This window comes from Myotis daubentonii, chromosome 3 (genome assembly GCF_963259705.1).
Source record: "Myotis daubentonii chromosome 3, mMyoDau2.1, whole genome shotgun sequence".
Lineage (NCBI taxonomy): Eukaryota > Metazoa > Chordata > Mammalia > Chiroptera > Vespertilionidae > Myotis > Myotis daubentonii.
The window spans coordinates 58307984-58320400 of record NC_081842.1 but is presented as its reverse complement, the minus strand read 5'-3'; the positions used below and the strand labels follow the sequence as shown (position 1 = coordinate 58320400).

The window sequence follows — 12417 nt, the reverse complement described above, 5'->3', positions numbered from 1 at the left end:
TGTTATTCAACTTATACAAAGAAACTAATACAGGCAAATTCATAGAAACAGAAAGTAAAATGACAGTTACCAGAGCTGATGGCAGCGGGAGTGTGGGGGTAGGGGAGATAGGAAGTTTCAGATTTGCATGATGAAAGGTTCTGGAGATCTGTTTCACAATAATGTGAATATACTTAACACTACTGAACTGTACTCGTAAAAATGACAAAGATGATAAAATTTATATTATTTGTTTTTTTACTACTATTAAAAAATCAATGGTATTCTTTTTCCAATATTCATTATTATCAAGCATGAAGTATTTTACCTACATATGAATTTTTTACTCTTTATCATACAGGTGTTTTTCTTTGAACTCTTGTGCCTCCCCTGACCTTATTTTTAAAAGTGAGAATAAGAATGACACAGAGAGTATAGCATCTCTAACTAAAAAGTAAATCTAGTATAGGAGAGTCAGCTATATATGAAACTCAAATCCATACAATGCTAAAATGAGATATTTCCTTGGGCAAGACTGAAAGAACATTAGAATACATCCTTCTTTTCATAAAGGTATAAACCTAGCTATAACTAAAACTATGAGAGCCTAATAGAAATAAACATAATAACCTCAGTCTGAAAGACAAAATCAGATTCAAAGAGTTATAATTTTTAATTTCACTAAATGCTTCAACCAATGTGTGATCCTGGAAGTAACATCTCACACTCAAATTTTAAGTTGATTCTTAACAAAGTAGTTTCATATTTGTTTGTTTAGGACTATTAGATTAGTTTTAGGCTTACAACAAAATTCAGTGGAAGGTATAGAGATTTCACACATACCCCTCCACTCACACATGCATACTCCACCCCCCATTATCAACATCACTCATCAGGACGGTACATTTTTACCAGGAATGAACCTAAATTGATCACATTTCACCCACTCCTTAGGACTTCAGATGAAGAATCACCCGTTTCCTCAAAAAGCTAAATATGGAATTATCATATGACCCAGAAATTCCTCTTAGATATTATGACCAAGAGAACTGAAAACATATGCTCATACAAAAACTTGCATATGAATGTTCATAGCAGCATTAGTCATAATAGCCCAAAAGTGAAAACCCAAATGCCCATTATAAAATATGGTATATCCATACTATGTGTGGAATATTATTCAACCATAAAAAGGAATGAAGTACTGACACATGCTACAATGTGGAGGAACCTTAAAAACATTATGCTATGCTAAAACATACACAAAAGGCCTCATATTATGATTTTATGTATATGAAACTAGAGGCTCGGTGCACGAATTCGTGCACAAGTGGGGTCTGGCCAGCCCTGACCCTGATTGGGGTGGGGGTCCAATCGGGGGCAGGGTTGACTGGGGAGAGGGGCCCTGGGCAGTTGGTGGACCAGCCCCGCCCCCTAGTCAAAACTCAGTTGGAAGGGACAATTTGCACATTACCCTTTTATTATATAGTATGTCCAGAATAGGCAAATTCGTAGGGACAGAGAGTAGATTAGTGATTGCCAGGAGCTGGAAAAAGGGGTGGATGGGGCGTAACTGCTAATGGGTACCAGGTTTCTTTTGGGTGTGATGAAAATGTTCTGAAATTATAGTAATGATGGCTGCACAACTTTGTGAAAATAGTAAAAACCAGTGAACTGTACACTTTGAAAGGATGAATTTATGGTATGTGAATACCATAAAAAATAAAAAGCTCATCTTCCCCTTCTGCTTGCTTGACATCTTCTTTAGCAGTATCCCTCCAAACGTAAACTCTGTGCATTCACATGAAAACTCAACGGTGCTCTCCCAACCACCTCCTTTTTTCTTCAGGTTCCTAATTTATATGTCATTTCTCAGACTGGGAATTTTCGGGTATCTCTAATTTATTTTCTCTCAGTTTCAACATTAGTCAGTCAGCAATGCCAGCACTTTCTATTAATAATACAAATGGTTACCTTTATTAAATACATAGTTCCTTCCAGATACTGTGCTAGATGATCTATAAGTGTCTTTAACTTTCACAATTATGCATTTTGCAGAGGTAACTAAAATTAATGGGGATTAAGTACTTTGTCCTTCAGTCTTTCTCCCTTGAATCTATGTCCTATCGTTCAGCCAGAGTGATGTTCCCTAAAACTAAATCTGATCATGTCACTCTCCCAGATAAGCTCTTCAAAGGCTTCCCACTGCCATAGAAAGTCCAGACTCTTTAACTTGGTATAAGGTGCCCTTTATGATCCTTCTTCTTTTCTCACCACTCCTCATACCAACTCCTTTCAGTTCCTGGATCAGGCCAAGCTCTTTTCCCTCTTGCTCTGGACTTGGCACAGGGTTCCCTTAATAATTCCCTCAACAAATATGTAACAAGTGCTCACTATGTCTGGCATTGTACTTGCTGCCTGTGGTGAACAAAACAGACATAGGTCCTGCCCTCAAGGTACTTAAGGTCTAATGGAAGAAATAAAAATAAACAAGTAATTGCAGATTGTGATAAGAGAAACAAAGGAAGAAGCATGCTGTGTTATAGAACATTTAGGGTTAGAGGTCGTGGAAAACTACAAAGAATGTTTCAAATAGGTTTGTTCTAGTAAGGTCTCAGGTGGTGACATACTCTGAAACCTGATGATTGAGGAACCAGCTATGTGAAAAGCAGGTAAAGGAAGGGGGTGAGTGACAGGTGTCCTTAAGAATACAACCCAAACCAAGAATTTTTGTAGGCTGTGGTTAGGAATTTGGATTTTATTCTAAGTTCTAAGTGCAATGGAATTCATCGAAGAATTTTAAGTAAGGAAGTGTCACCTTTTGCTGCTGAGTAGAGAAGTGATTGGAGGGGTACAAGGCCTGAAGAGGTTTAGTTGAGAAATGTGGATGATCTGGACAAGGATCTGATAGTGAAGGAGGAAAAAGTTGACAGACTAGATGCAGAACGGACCTGACTTACAAAGATGTCATCAGCTGAAAATGAGAAAGAGATGAAGAGAGTATACACAAAGTTTAGGGAATTGTAATTGGAAAAAGAAAGTAGGCTTACCACAGAAACAGAGGATAAGAAGGATAAGAAGGATCTCATGCCCATACTGAGTGAATCTTCAAGTTGACCATTTTCATTTTACAGTGTCATCAATTTATCCAGGACTTTTCCCAGCAAAGTTAATCCAGATAGGTGCAGGTGCAAAAAGGGCAAAAAGACTGGGTTCATCCAGAGTGTGGGTTTTGCCAGAAAAATAAAAGGCAGGGAGAGACAAGAGATAATGTATTTTCAAGGACAAGATTATAATGATAAACTATGACATGCATTCCTAATTGGGTTAGGGGATACAGATAGGCAGAAAGTGGAAGGATCAATGAATCAGAAGTTTAGATGAAGTTCAAGAATTGTCCCCTTATCTTTACTGACACAGCTCCTAGGGCAATGGAGACTAAGGAGAAAGTAAACAAATGGGACTTCATCAAAATAAAAAGCTTCTGCACAGCAAAAGAAACCATCAACAAAACAACAAGAAAGCCCACGGCATGGGAGAACATATTTGCCAATGATATTTCCAATAAGGGTTTAATCTCCAAAATTTACAGAGAACTCATACAATTTAACAAAAAGAAGATAAATGATCCAATCAAAAATTGGGCAAAGGACCTAAATAGACACTTTTCAAAAGAGGACATACAGAATGCCGAGAGACATATGACAACATGCTCAAAGTCACTAATCATCTGAGAGATGCAAATCAAACAACAATGAGATATCATCTCACACCTGTCAGAATGGCTATCATCAACAAATCAACAAATGACAAGTGCTGGCAGGGATGTGGTGAAAGAGGAACCCTCGTGCACTGCTGGTGGGAATGCAGACTGGTGCAGCCACTGTGAAAGGCACTATGGAGTTTCCTCACAAAGTTAAAAATGGAACTCCCATTTGACCCAGTAATCTCACTTCTAGGAATGTATCCTAAGAAACCAGAAACACCAATCAGAAAGGATATATGCACCCCTATGTTCATAGCAGCACAATTTACCATAGCTAAGATCTGGAAACAGCCTAAGTGCCCATCAGTAGATGAGTGGATTAAAAAACTGTGGTACATCTACACAATGGAATACTATGCCGCTATAAAAAAGAAGGAACTTTTACAATTTGAAACAACATGGATGGAACTGGAGAGCTTTATGCTAAGCGAAATAAGCCAGTTGGAGAAAGATAAATATCACATGATCTCACTCATATGTGGGATATAATGATCAACATAATTTGATGAACAAGAATAGATCCAGAGACAAATGGCAGGGGAAGGGGCGGTTAGAGAGCAACCAAAGGACTTGTATGCATGTGTATTGGCATAACCAATGGACACAGACACTGGGGGGGTGGGGGCTTGCCTGGGGTGGGAATGGCTGGGGAGGGGGTCAATTGGGGGAAAAGGAGACATATGTAAAACTTTACACAATAAAAAAATAGTTAAAAAAAGTAAAGTACAGTATAGGGAATATAGTCAATAATACTGTAATAACTATGTATGGTGCCAGGTGGGTACTTGAAATATCAGGTGGACAACTTTGTAAAGTATATGACTGTCTAGGCACCATGCTGTACACCTGGAACTAATTCAAAATAATATTTAATGTAAAATGTAATTGGGAAAAAAGAATTATCCCCTTGGGGTACACAAGCAAGTGAGTTATAAATGCAGGAGATTTGGGTCAGATATTAAGTTATAATTTGTTTCTTCTGTTTGGAACGGTCATTTCCCCCTCTAGGCAAACATTGACTTTTATCTGGAATCACATCCATCCTGCCCCCTCCTGTCTTCCAAAGATTCCCCATGACTACCACCTGAGTTTGTCACTATCTCATCCAATCATAAAGGCCCACCTCAAACTCTCCCCACCTTGAAGCATTTATCCCACCCTACTGGGCTCTCTCCTCCTGGTGACAGACCTCACCCAGTGTGTACTGACAGTATTCCCGTTACCACATGTTAGTCACTGTTTTTCCTTTCTATACCTCTTTACTCGGTTGGGAAAAGGCATTGTTATAAACAATCTCTGGTCCTGCGGCAGTCCCCAGAACAGCACCAGGAACCGAGCAACCATTCCATAAATGCTAACAGGGATCTCGGGCTACTGGGCTTCCAAACCTCACCCGTCCTTTAAAGCAGGATTCCACCCAAATCAAACAAAAGCTCACAATCTCTGTTCGCAGAGGCCCCAGACATCTCCATCTGCCTCAAGAGTGGGCTCCAATTTCACACATTTAATTTTAATCCACTGTAACATTCGAAACACCGTCAAGCGTGCAACAGCGCTGGTAGGATGCGGGGATACAGGGCCTGTGCGAGGACCCAAAATCTGGATGCCACAACGTGAGAACAGCCACGTTCGCTAGGAAACAATTCCCCTCACCGCTTACTGCAGGGCTAGAGAGGCCTGAGACAGGAGCCAGACCAAACGGCCACAGGAGAGGTGCCAAGAGAGTCAACTGGCACAGGGTTGTACCCACGGCCTGACCTCAGGCTGGCACCTACCTTCCTCCTCTCCAGTTCCAGCTGCAGCGCCCGCAGCGGTGGTGGCCCCCGAGCCCGCCGCCATGGCTAGCACGGCTCCAGCTCCGCCCGAAACCCAAACGTGGAGTGGAGAGTGAGAGGGTCCCAGCGGGGCCAAGGCTCTGGCTCTGCAGCCGGTGCACAGAAAGGAATTGCAGCGGTTGCTACCGGCTCTTCCGGAAGCGCCGCTCACGTGCAAGTCATGTGACCGGCGCTGGGCGGGGCCACGCAGGTTTGTTTTGATTCCACCGGAGCCGCAATGTAAGCACATGGTCTCGGTTGTGGTTCTTTTTGCCTTCCGCAGTTTTGTCCTTCTTTCAATGCTGGCTTTTCTTGGCTTCGTTTCTGCTTCTCCTCGTTTTCTAGTCAGATCCTCCCTTTCCGCCTTGGTGATTTCCTCTCTCCAATTATATTGGAGTTTTAGGGAATGTTTGCTTTTTTTTTTTTTGGTGGAGCTCGGAGCAGTGGAATGTGGCCCTGCGTCCGTTTACTCTGCTAACGCTCTTACAGCCTTGGATACTAGATCGCACGCTTCTCCTCCTTTCCCTTCCCACCTGCTTTGCCCTTCTGGCAGCAGCATGACTCCATTTGGTTTTCGTGGCTGCCGGGAATATGAACCTCGATCAGATGTCCTTTAATTGTGTTCCCTGTGACTCATCTCCCCACCCAGTCAGCCCAAATCGCTTAGGTTTTCAAGGGCACTAACCAGCAGCTGTGAGGCTTCTAGATTTGTATAGCAAAATAAACAACCGTCAGCTTGATCTAGAGATCAACAACCCCCACCCTTCTCGTTTACTCTTCCTCAGGTCAAAATCATAATTGGATATGGATCTGGGTCATTTGGGAACAAATCCTCCAGTGTAGGTTTTTTCCCCCCTCAGCCGAGGATATATACTAGTAGAATTGATTTGAGAGAGAAAGAAGAGATTGGTGAGAGAGAGAAGAGAAGAAAAAAGAAAAGGAAAGAGAAGAAAAAAGAAAAGAAAGAAGGAATATCTGTTTTTTCCAGTACCCAGAACCTGGATGAACCTGCAACATGTGCCCTGACAGAATGGAACCCGCAACCTTTTGGTATACAGAAGGACCCTCCAACCAAATTGGTTGCCGGGCCAGGGCACAAATCTTCCAGTTTAATGAACATATCTTTTTTAAAAAAATATTTTTATTTATTTAAGAGAGGAAGGGAGAAGGGGAGAGAGAGAGAGAGAGAGAGAGAGAGAGAGAGAGAGAGAGAGAAACATCAGTGATGAGGGAATCATTGATTGGCAGCCAGCTGCAAACTGGGGGGGGGGGGGATGGGGGGTGCAGCGCGCAACCTGGGCATGTGCCCTTGACTAGAATCAAACCCAGGACCCTCCATCCACTGAGCCAAACCAGCTAGGGCACGACCATATCTTTATTGCTCGTTTATTGATGACAGGAAAAAAAGTAGAAACATCATCTTTTATATATGAGTAAAATTGGCTAGTTTATCATCTCATTGGGTATGTAATACAAAAAGCTGCTAAAACTAGGCAGTACTTACTGTACATTAAAAATTATTTTCAAGTGGCGACATTTGGGTCCCTACTACACCTGAATTTTATTCTACCTCCCCCTATAATTTCTGAAGTTTAAAACAAAAACCAACAAAAAATAAAACCCAATATAGAAGCAAGCATTAGCTTGAGTGACTAGAGGTCAACAAGTTGTTTACTAGGCACATGATGTAAAACTTGGACACTTCCTCAAGCAACCCGGGTTCTTTGCCCAACCTCCTCTCATACAGCCTCTCTGGCATTTTCCCGGGGCCAGCCGCCTCCTCCCCGCCGTCCCAATTCCTCACGGTCCTCCTCTGGGACGCCAGCTCCGCTCCATCTCTCCTCACCCGGGGGCCGTCCCACTCCTGCACCCCAGCCTCCCCCAGGCGCGCCGCACCTGCCACCCCGCCCAGCCCGGGACCCGCTCGCGCGGCGCAGGCGCACCAGGCGCGGCCGGGAGGCCGAGGGCGTCCGGAGCAGCTCCGGCCTCCGCCGATTCCCGTCGCCTCTGCGCGGGGCTGGTCAGCGGCCGCACGGACCGCGCTGGGCAGGGGCCCCGCGGGCCGCGCGTCGCCATGGGCTCCGGCTGGAGCAGCGAGGAGGAGCGGCAGCCGCTGCTGGGGCCGGGGCCGGGGCCTGCGCCGGGCGCCGCCTGGAGAAGCCGGGAGGTAGCGGCGGCGGCGCTGCCCGCGGCGGCCCCGGGACCCGGGCGGGTGTACGGGCGCCGCTGGCTGGTGCTTCTGCTCTTCTCGCTGCTGGGGTTCGCGCAGGGCCTGGTCTGGAACACCTGGGGCCCCATCCAGAACTCGGCGTGCCAGGCCTACGGCTTCTCCAGCTGGGACATCGCGCTGCTCGTGCTGTGGGGGCCCATCGGCTTCCTGCCCTGCTTCGCGTTTATGTGGCTCCTGGACAAGAGAGGTGAGGGGCTCCGGGGAACACCCGCCCGCGCTGGCACTCCCGGGGGTGGGGTGGGGGTGGGGGGCCTCCTCGGTTTCGTCTTGGAGGTTGTCAGAGGTGACGGGAGTGTCGCAGGCATCCCTTTCCTGTCTAGGAACCCTCTGGGCCCAAAGCAGCAGCTACGGGAAGGCATCTTTGCAGCTATTATTATTGTGTTGTTGTTGTTTTAATCAAGGCTCATTATGCAGCAGCAGAGATAAAGCGTTCTCTGAACGTTCGCGTTTTTTGCATATTGCGGACCTCAGAGCATTCCCGTGCACGTGCTGCGTATGTTTTTTTACCCCTCACAAAAATGACTGATGCTTTGACTTCATGGGAACTTGGGGATGTTGAGGGTGAAAGGTCAGAAAATAGGTGATGCCCAGATCCAGGGCAGTAGTGAGCTGGCTTTGCCTAATAGATGACTCCAGCCCAGGAAGAGCTGTTGGGAAACTCCGGATCTGACTCTGGTTTCTGGGAACTGGTGCACCGCAGCTTTAAAGTGTGTGAATGTGGCTAGGTGGCTGTGTCAGTTGAGATTTTTAATTCTCAGATGAAACTTGTAGATAATCCAGTCTCTCTCTTCACAGAAGAATACTCTGGTCAGATATCTCGCTTTACCACTTGCCAGTATGATTCTTTGAGGAGGAAGGAAAGGTCATAGGATTGAATGATAAGGCATTGATTTTTACCACACAAGTACAAGCAAATGGTTCACGACAGATGTGACAGAACTGCTGGAAAAGGGCAGGCGATTTTAGGCAGAGGAGCATAGTGTCAAAAACAAGAAGAGAAAAAAATTGGATAGGCTCTAGTCCAGTGTTCAGTTCTGAACATTAATTTTAAGAAGGCTGTTGACAAGCTGGAGTACCTTAGAAGTTGTGAGGCAAGGATAATCAAGGATGTAAAAATCATAATGTGTAACATGAAGGGAACTGGGTGTGTCAGGCTTCAAAAAGAAACTTGAGGCAGAATATAAAATATGTGGAGATCAAGTGAAAGAGGAAGAATTAGACTTAATGTGCGTGGGTCTAGAAGGAAGAACTAAACTGAGTGAAGTTACTAAGGGAGAAGCCACACAAGGAAGAACCTTCTAACAATGAAAGGTGCCCAGCCCTGGAAGGTGTGTCTTGGTTGGCGTGGAACCTCCAGGTAGAGCAGGTACTTATGCAGAAGATGTGCACTAGGTGCTGAGATAGGGTTTTTGTTCTGAATGGAGGTTTTCTTTTCTTTAAAAAAAAAAATTTTTTTTATTGATTTCAGAGAGGAAGGGAAAGGGAGAGAGAGATGGGAACATCAGTGATGAGAGATAATCATGGATCGGCCGCTTCCTGCATGCCCCACACTGGGGATTGAGCCTGCAACCCAGGCATCTGCCCTGACCAGGAATCAAACTCTGACTTCCTGGTTCATAGGTCGATGCTCAACCACTGAAGCCCAAGAGCCAGGAGGAGGTGTTCTTTTCTTTTTTCTTTTCTCTTCTTTTCTTTTTGTTTGTTTTGTTTGCTTTTAAACTAAATTATAGACTTTATTTAGATTTCACTAGTTTTTCCAATGTCTTTTCCCTTCCCCCCCGTTCCAGGGTTTCAGTGGAGGGTCCCAAATTGTGTTTAGTTGTTATTTCTCCTTAACCTCCTCCAATCTGTGACAATTCCTCAGTCATTTCTTATAAGGTTGGCTAACTTTAGAGGGAAAGCTCTTTTTGTTGTTTCTTTTTATCAGGAGCGATTTTCAATATTGTTCACTGAATTTAGCCAGCCTTGTTTTTATGGTGGAGAAATGTTAATTTTCACCCTTATGATTATAATTCTACCTGCTATCTCTGGCAGATAAATTAGGGACTACCTATTTGCTTCATAAAACATGTTACTTTAAGAGTTGTTTCAGAGTTCACATGAATATGTAGTGAATTCAATTTTATGTTTTCAGTTGGTTGAAGCAATAAAAAATAGATTTAAAAATTCTCTGTTTTAGGAAGTGGTTTTCCTTTTCAGTAGGAGAAGGCTAATAAATGTTTATATGTTGGTTGTCCTGCTGCAGATAGTCTATCTGCATACATTGAAAGTGAGTTCGTGCTATTGTCGGGTTCTACAGTATCTTTCTTCCTAGAAGGTAGAGGGAGTTATCTGGCCTTCCTACTGCCATGGGTCACAGCCAGCTTAGTGTAGAAGACTGTTTCTCTTCCTGAGGTTGGTTTTGTACTCCTTCACCCCTTTTCATTTTCCAGCAAGGAGATAAAAAAGGACTAGCTAGTGAGATAATAGGAGAGCCAAAAGCTAGTGTGCCCTAGAAGCCAAATGAAGAAAGGTTTAAGAAGAGATAGCATCTACATGTGTGCTAAGCACTGGGGAGATAGCCCTCACAGAGTCTGCATTCTAGTGAGAAGACCCAGGAATCATCTATATCAGGGGTCCTCAAACTTTTTAAACAGGGGGCCAGTTCACTATCCCTCAGACCGTTGGAGGGCCGGACTATAGTTTTAAAAAAAAACCTATGAACAAATTCCTGTGCACACTGCACATATCTTATTTTGAAGTAAAAAAACAAAACGGGAACAAATACAATATTTGTAATTGCATGTGGCCCGCGGGCCGTAGTTTGAGGACCCCTGATCTATATTATAAAAACCCAGTGGCCCTAACGCTGTAATGACCAAAGGCCGATCACCAGGTGGACAGGGACTTGACTCTGGATCCCGTGCTGCCACAGGGTCTGGGGTCCCGGGTCTCACACGATTTCCTGCGCTGGGTCACTAGTGCAACAATAAAAATAAATATTTACTATGTCAAATGGCAAATAGTGCTTTGGAAAATAAAGCAAAGCAAGGGAGAAAGGGGTGTGACTGGATAATACTCTGTATAGAGCAGTGGTTCTCAATCTTGGCTGCACATTAGAATCACCTGGGAATCTTTTTAAAATCCTGATTTCTGGGCCTCATCCTCCAGAAATTCTGTTTCTTTGTTATGGGGTGAGGCCACAACATTAGTAACAACGAAACAGAATTTCCGGAGGATGAAGCCCAGAAATCAGGATTTTAAAAAGATTCCCAGGTGATTCTAATGTGCAGGCAAGGTTGAGAACTACTAGTATAGAGTGTCAGGGAAGGCCTTATTGATGCATGTGTTTGAGGAGAGACCTGAGATTAAAAGGAAGCTTGATTTGTCAGTTCTGGATAAGACTGTTTAGGGAAAATACAAAGGTCTAGCATATCCAAGAGCAAACAAGTTTGGTATATCCAAGAGAAATGAGGCCTGTGTGGCTGGAGTTGATCCTTGAGGGAAATTGCAATTGTGTCATGGATACAATTATGGCAAACTTAAGGTCAGAGTGTAACCAACAGAGAGTAGGACTAAGCTGGAGTAGAGAACATGATTGTGGAATAAGAAGTCACTAGACTGAGAAGGCAGGATATTGAAAGGATCTGCACAAGAAATCACCAGACTTATGAAAGAAGTGGTGTCCTAAGGAGGAATAATGAGCCACTTCATTTTCAAGTAGTGAAGGTGAATGACCTGGAGGCAGGTATGTGGTGGTCTGTAGACAATTGCAGCCAGGAGTGGTGAGTATTACAGTCAGATAGAATGAAATCAAAGGCTGTTCTGGCCATGATGGAGTAACAAGAACTGGATATATCATTCCACCTTAAACAACTAAAAACAAAATCAGAGTACATGAAGCTGGTTTTTAGACGTTGAGCAACCCGCAGAGCAGGACAGTGATTCATGTGGTTGCTTCAGCTTACTACCTGGAGAGAATTTCCAAGCAACACTAAAGAGCTGGCAAGCCCTGCAGTTTTCATTCATTCATTAAGTCATTTATTATTGATTTCAGAGAGGAAGGGAGAGTGAAAGAGAGATTGAAACATCAGTGATGGGAGAGAACCATTGATCAGCTGCCTCCTGCACTCCCCTTACTGGGGATCAGCCTGCAAACCCAGCATGTGCCCTTGACCGGAATTGAACCTGGGACTCATCAGTCCTCAGGCTGACTTTCTATCCACTGAGCCAAACCAGCTAGGGTAGCTGTGGTTTTCTAAAGTTGAGGAGACAATTGAGGATTCAAAGAGTCCAACAGAGCTAGAATTCTTAGTGTAGACTACCAGAGAGGGGAAAGCTTCATAGAAGCGAGGTCTAGATCTATAGGGAGTTCCTCTTGAGTCAAGTTCCTGCTGCCATGGGTGACAGCCAGCTTAGTGTAGAAGACTGTTCCTCTTGACAATGTAGTTAGTCCTGGTCAGTAGATAGTTGTAAGGAAACTAAGTCTGGAGAAAGGACCAACAAAAAGGAGCAGGCAGAACAATTCCCAAAGGATATACAAGGCTGGGAATAGTTCACTTTCCCAACAGCCATAATGGAAAAAGCTTGTAATACATAGGAGGTTCGGTTGAATACTCAGAAGGGCATTGCCTCGGTAGTAAAGATAG

General features: G+C 44.0%; 2 protein-coding genes across 4 annotated transcripts in view; one reads left to right on the top strand and one right to left on the bottom strand.

Annotated features, from left to right (window-relative positions):
* HSPBAP1 (HSPB1 associated protein 1) overlaps positions 1-5857 on the bottom strand; it is a 54744-nt gene extending 48887 nt beyond the window's left edge. The window contains exons 1-2 of one of the 2 annotated variants that reach the window (XM_059687661.1): positions 5521-5857; positions 71-148 (exon numbers count right to left, since the gene is read on the bottom strand). In XM_059687661.1, coding sequence (XP_059543644.1) covers positions 71-148; positions 5521-5809 — 367 coding nt within the window. In that variant the 5' untranslated portion in view covers positions 5810-5857. The remainder of the gene's footprint in view (positions 1-70; positions 149-5520) is intronic. The other variant, XM_059687660.1, reaches the window with a different exon arrangement.
* A 1457-nt stretch (positions 5858-7314) lies between these two features.
* SLC49A4 (solute carrier family 49 member 4) overlaps positions 7315-12417 on the top strand; it is a 73038-nt gene continuing 67935 nt past the window's right edge. The window contains exon 1 of one of the 2 annotated variants that reach the window (XM_059687663.1): positions 7315-7976. In XM_059687663.1, coding sequence (XP_059543646.1) covers positions 7634-7976 — 343 coding nt within the window. In that variant the 5' untranslated portion in view covers positions 7315-7633. The remainder of the gene's footprint in view (positions 7977-12417) is intronic. The other variant, XM_059687662.1, reaches the window with a different exon arrangement.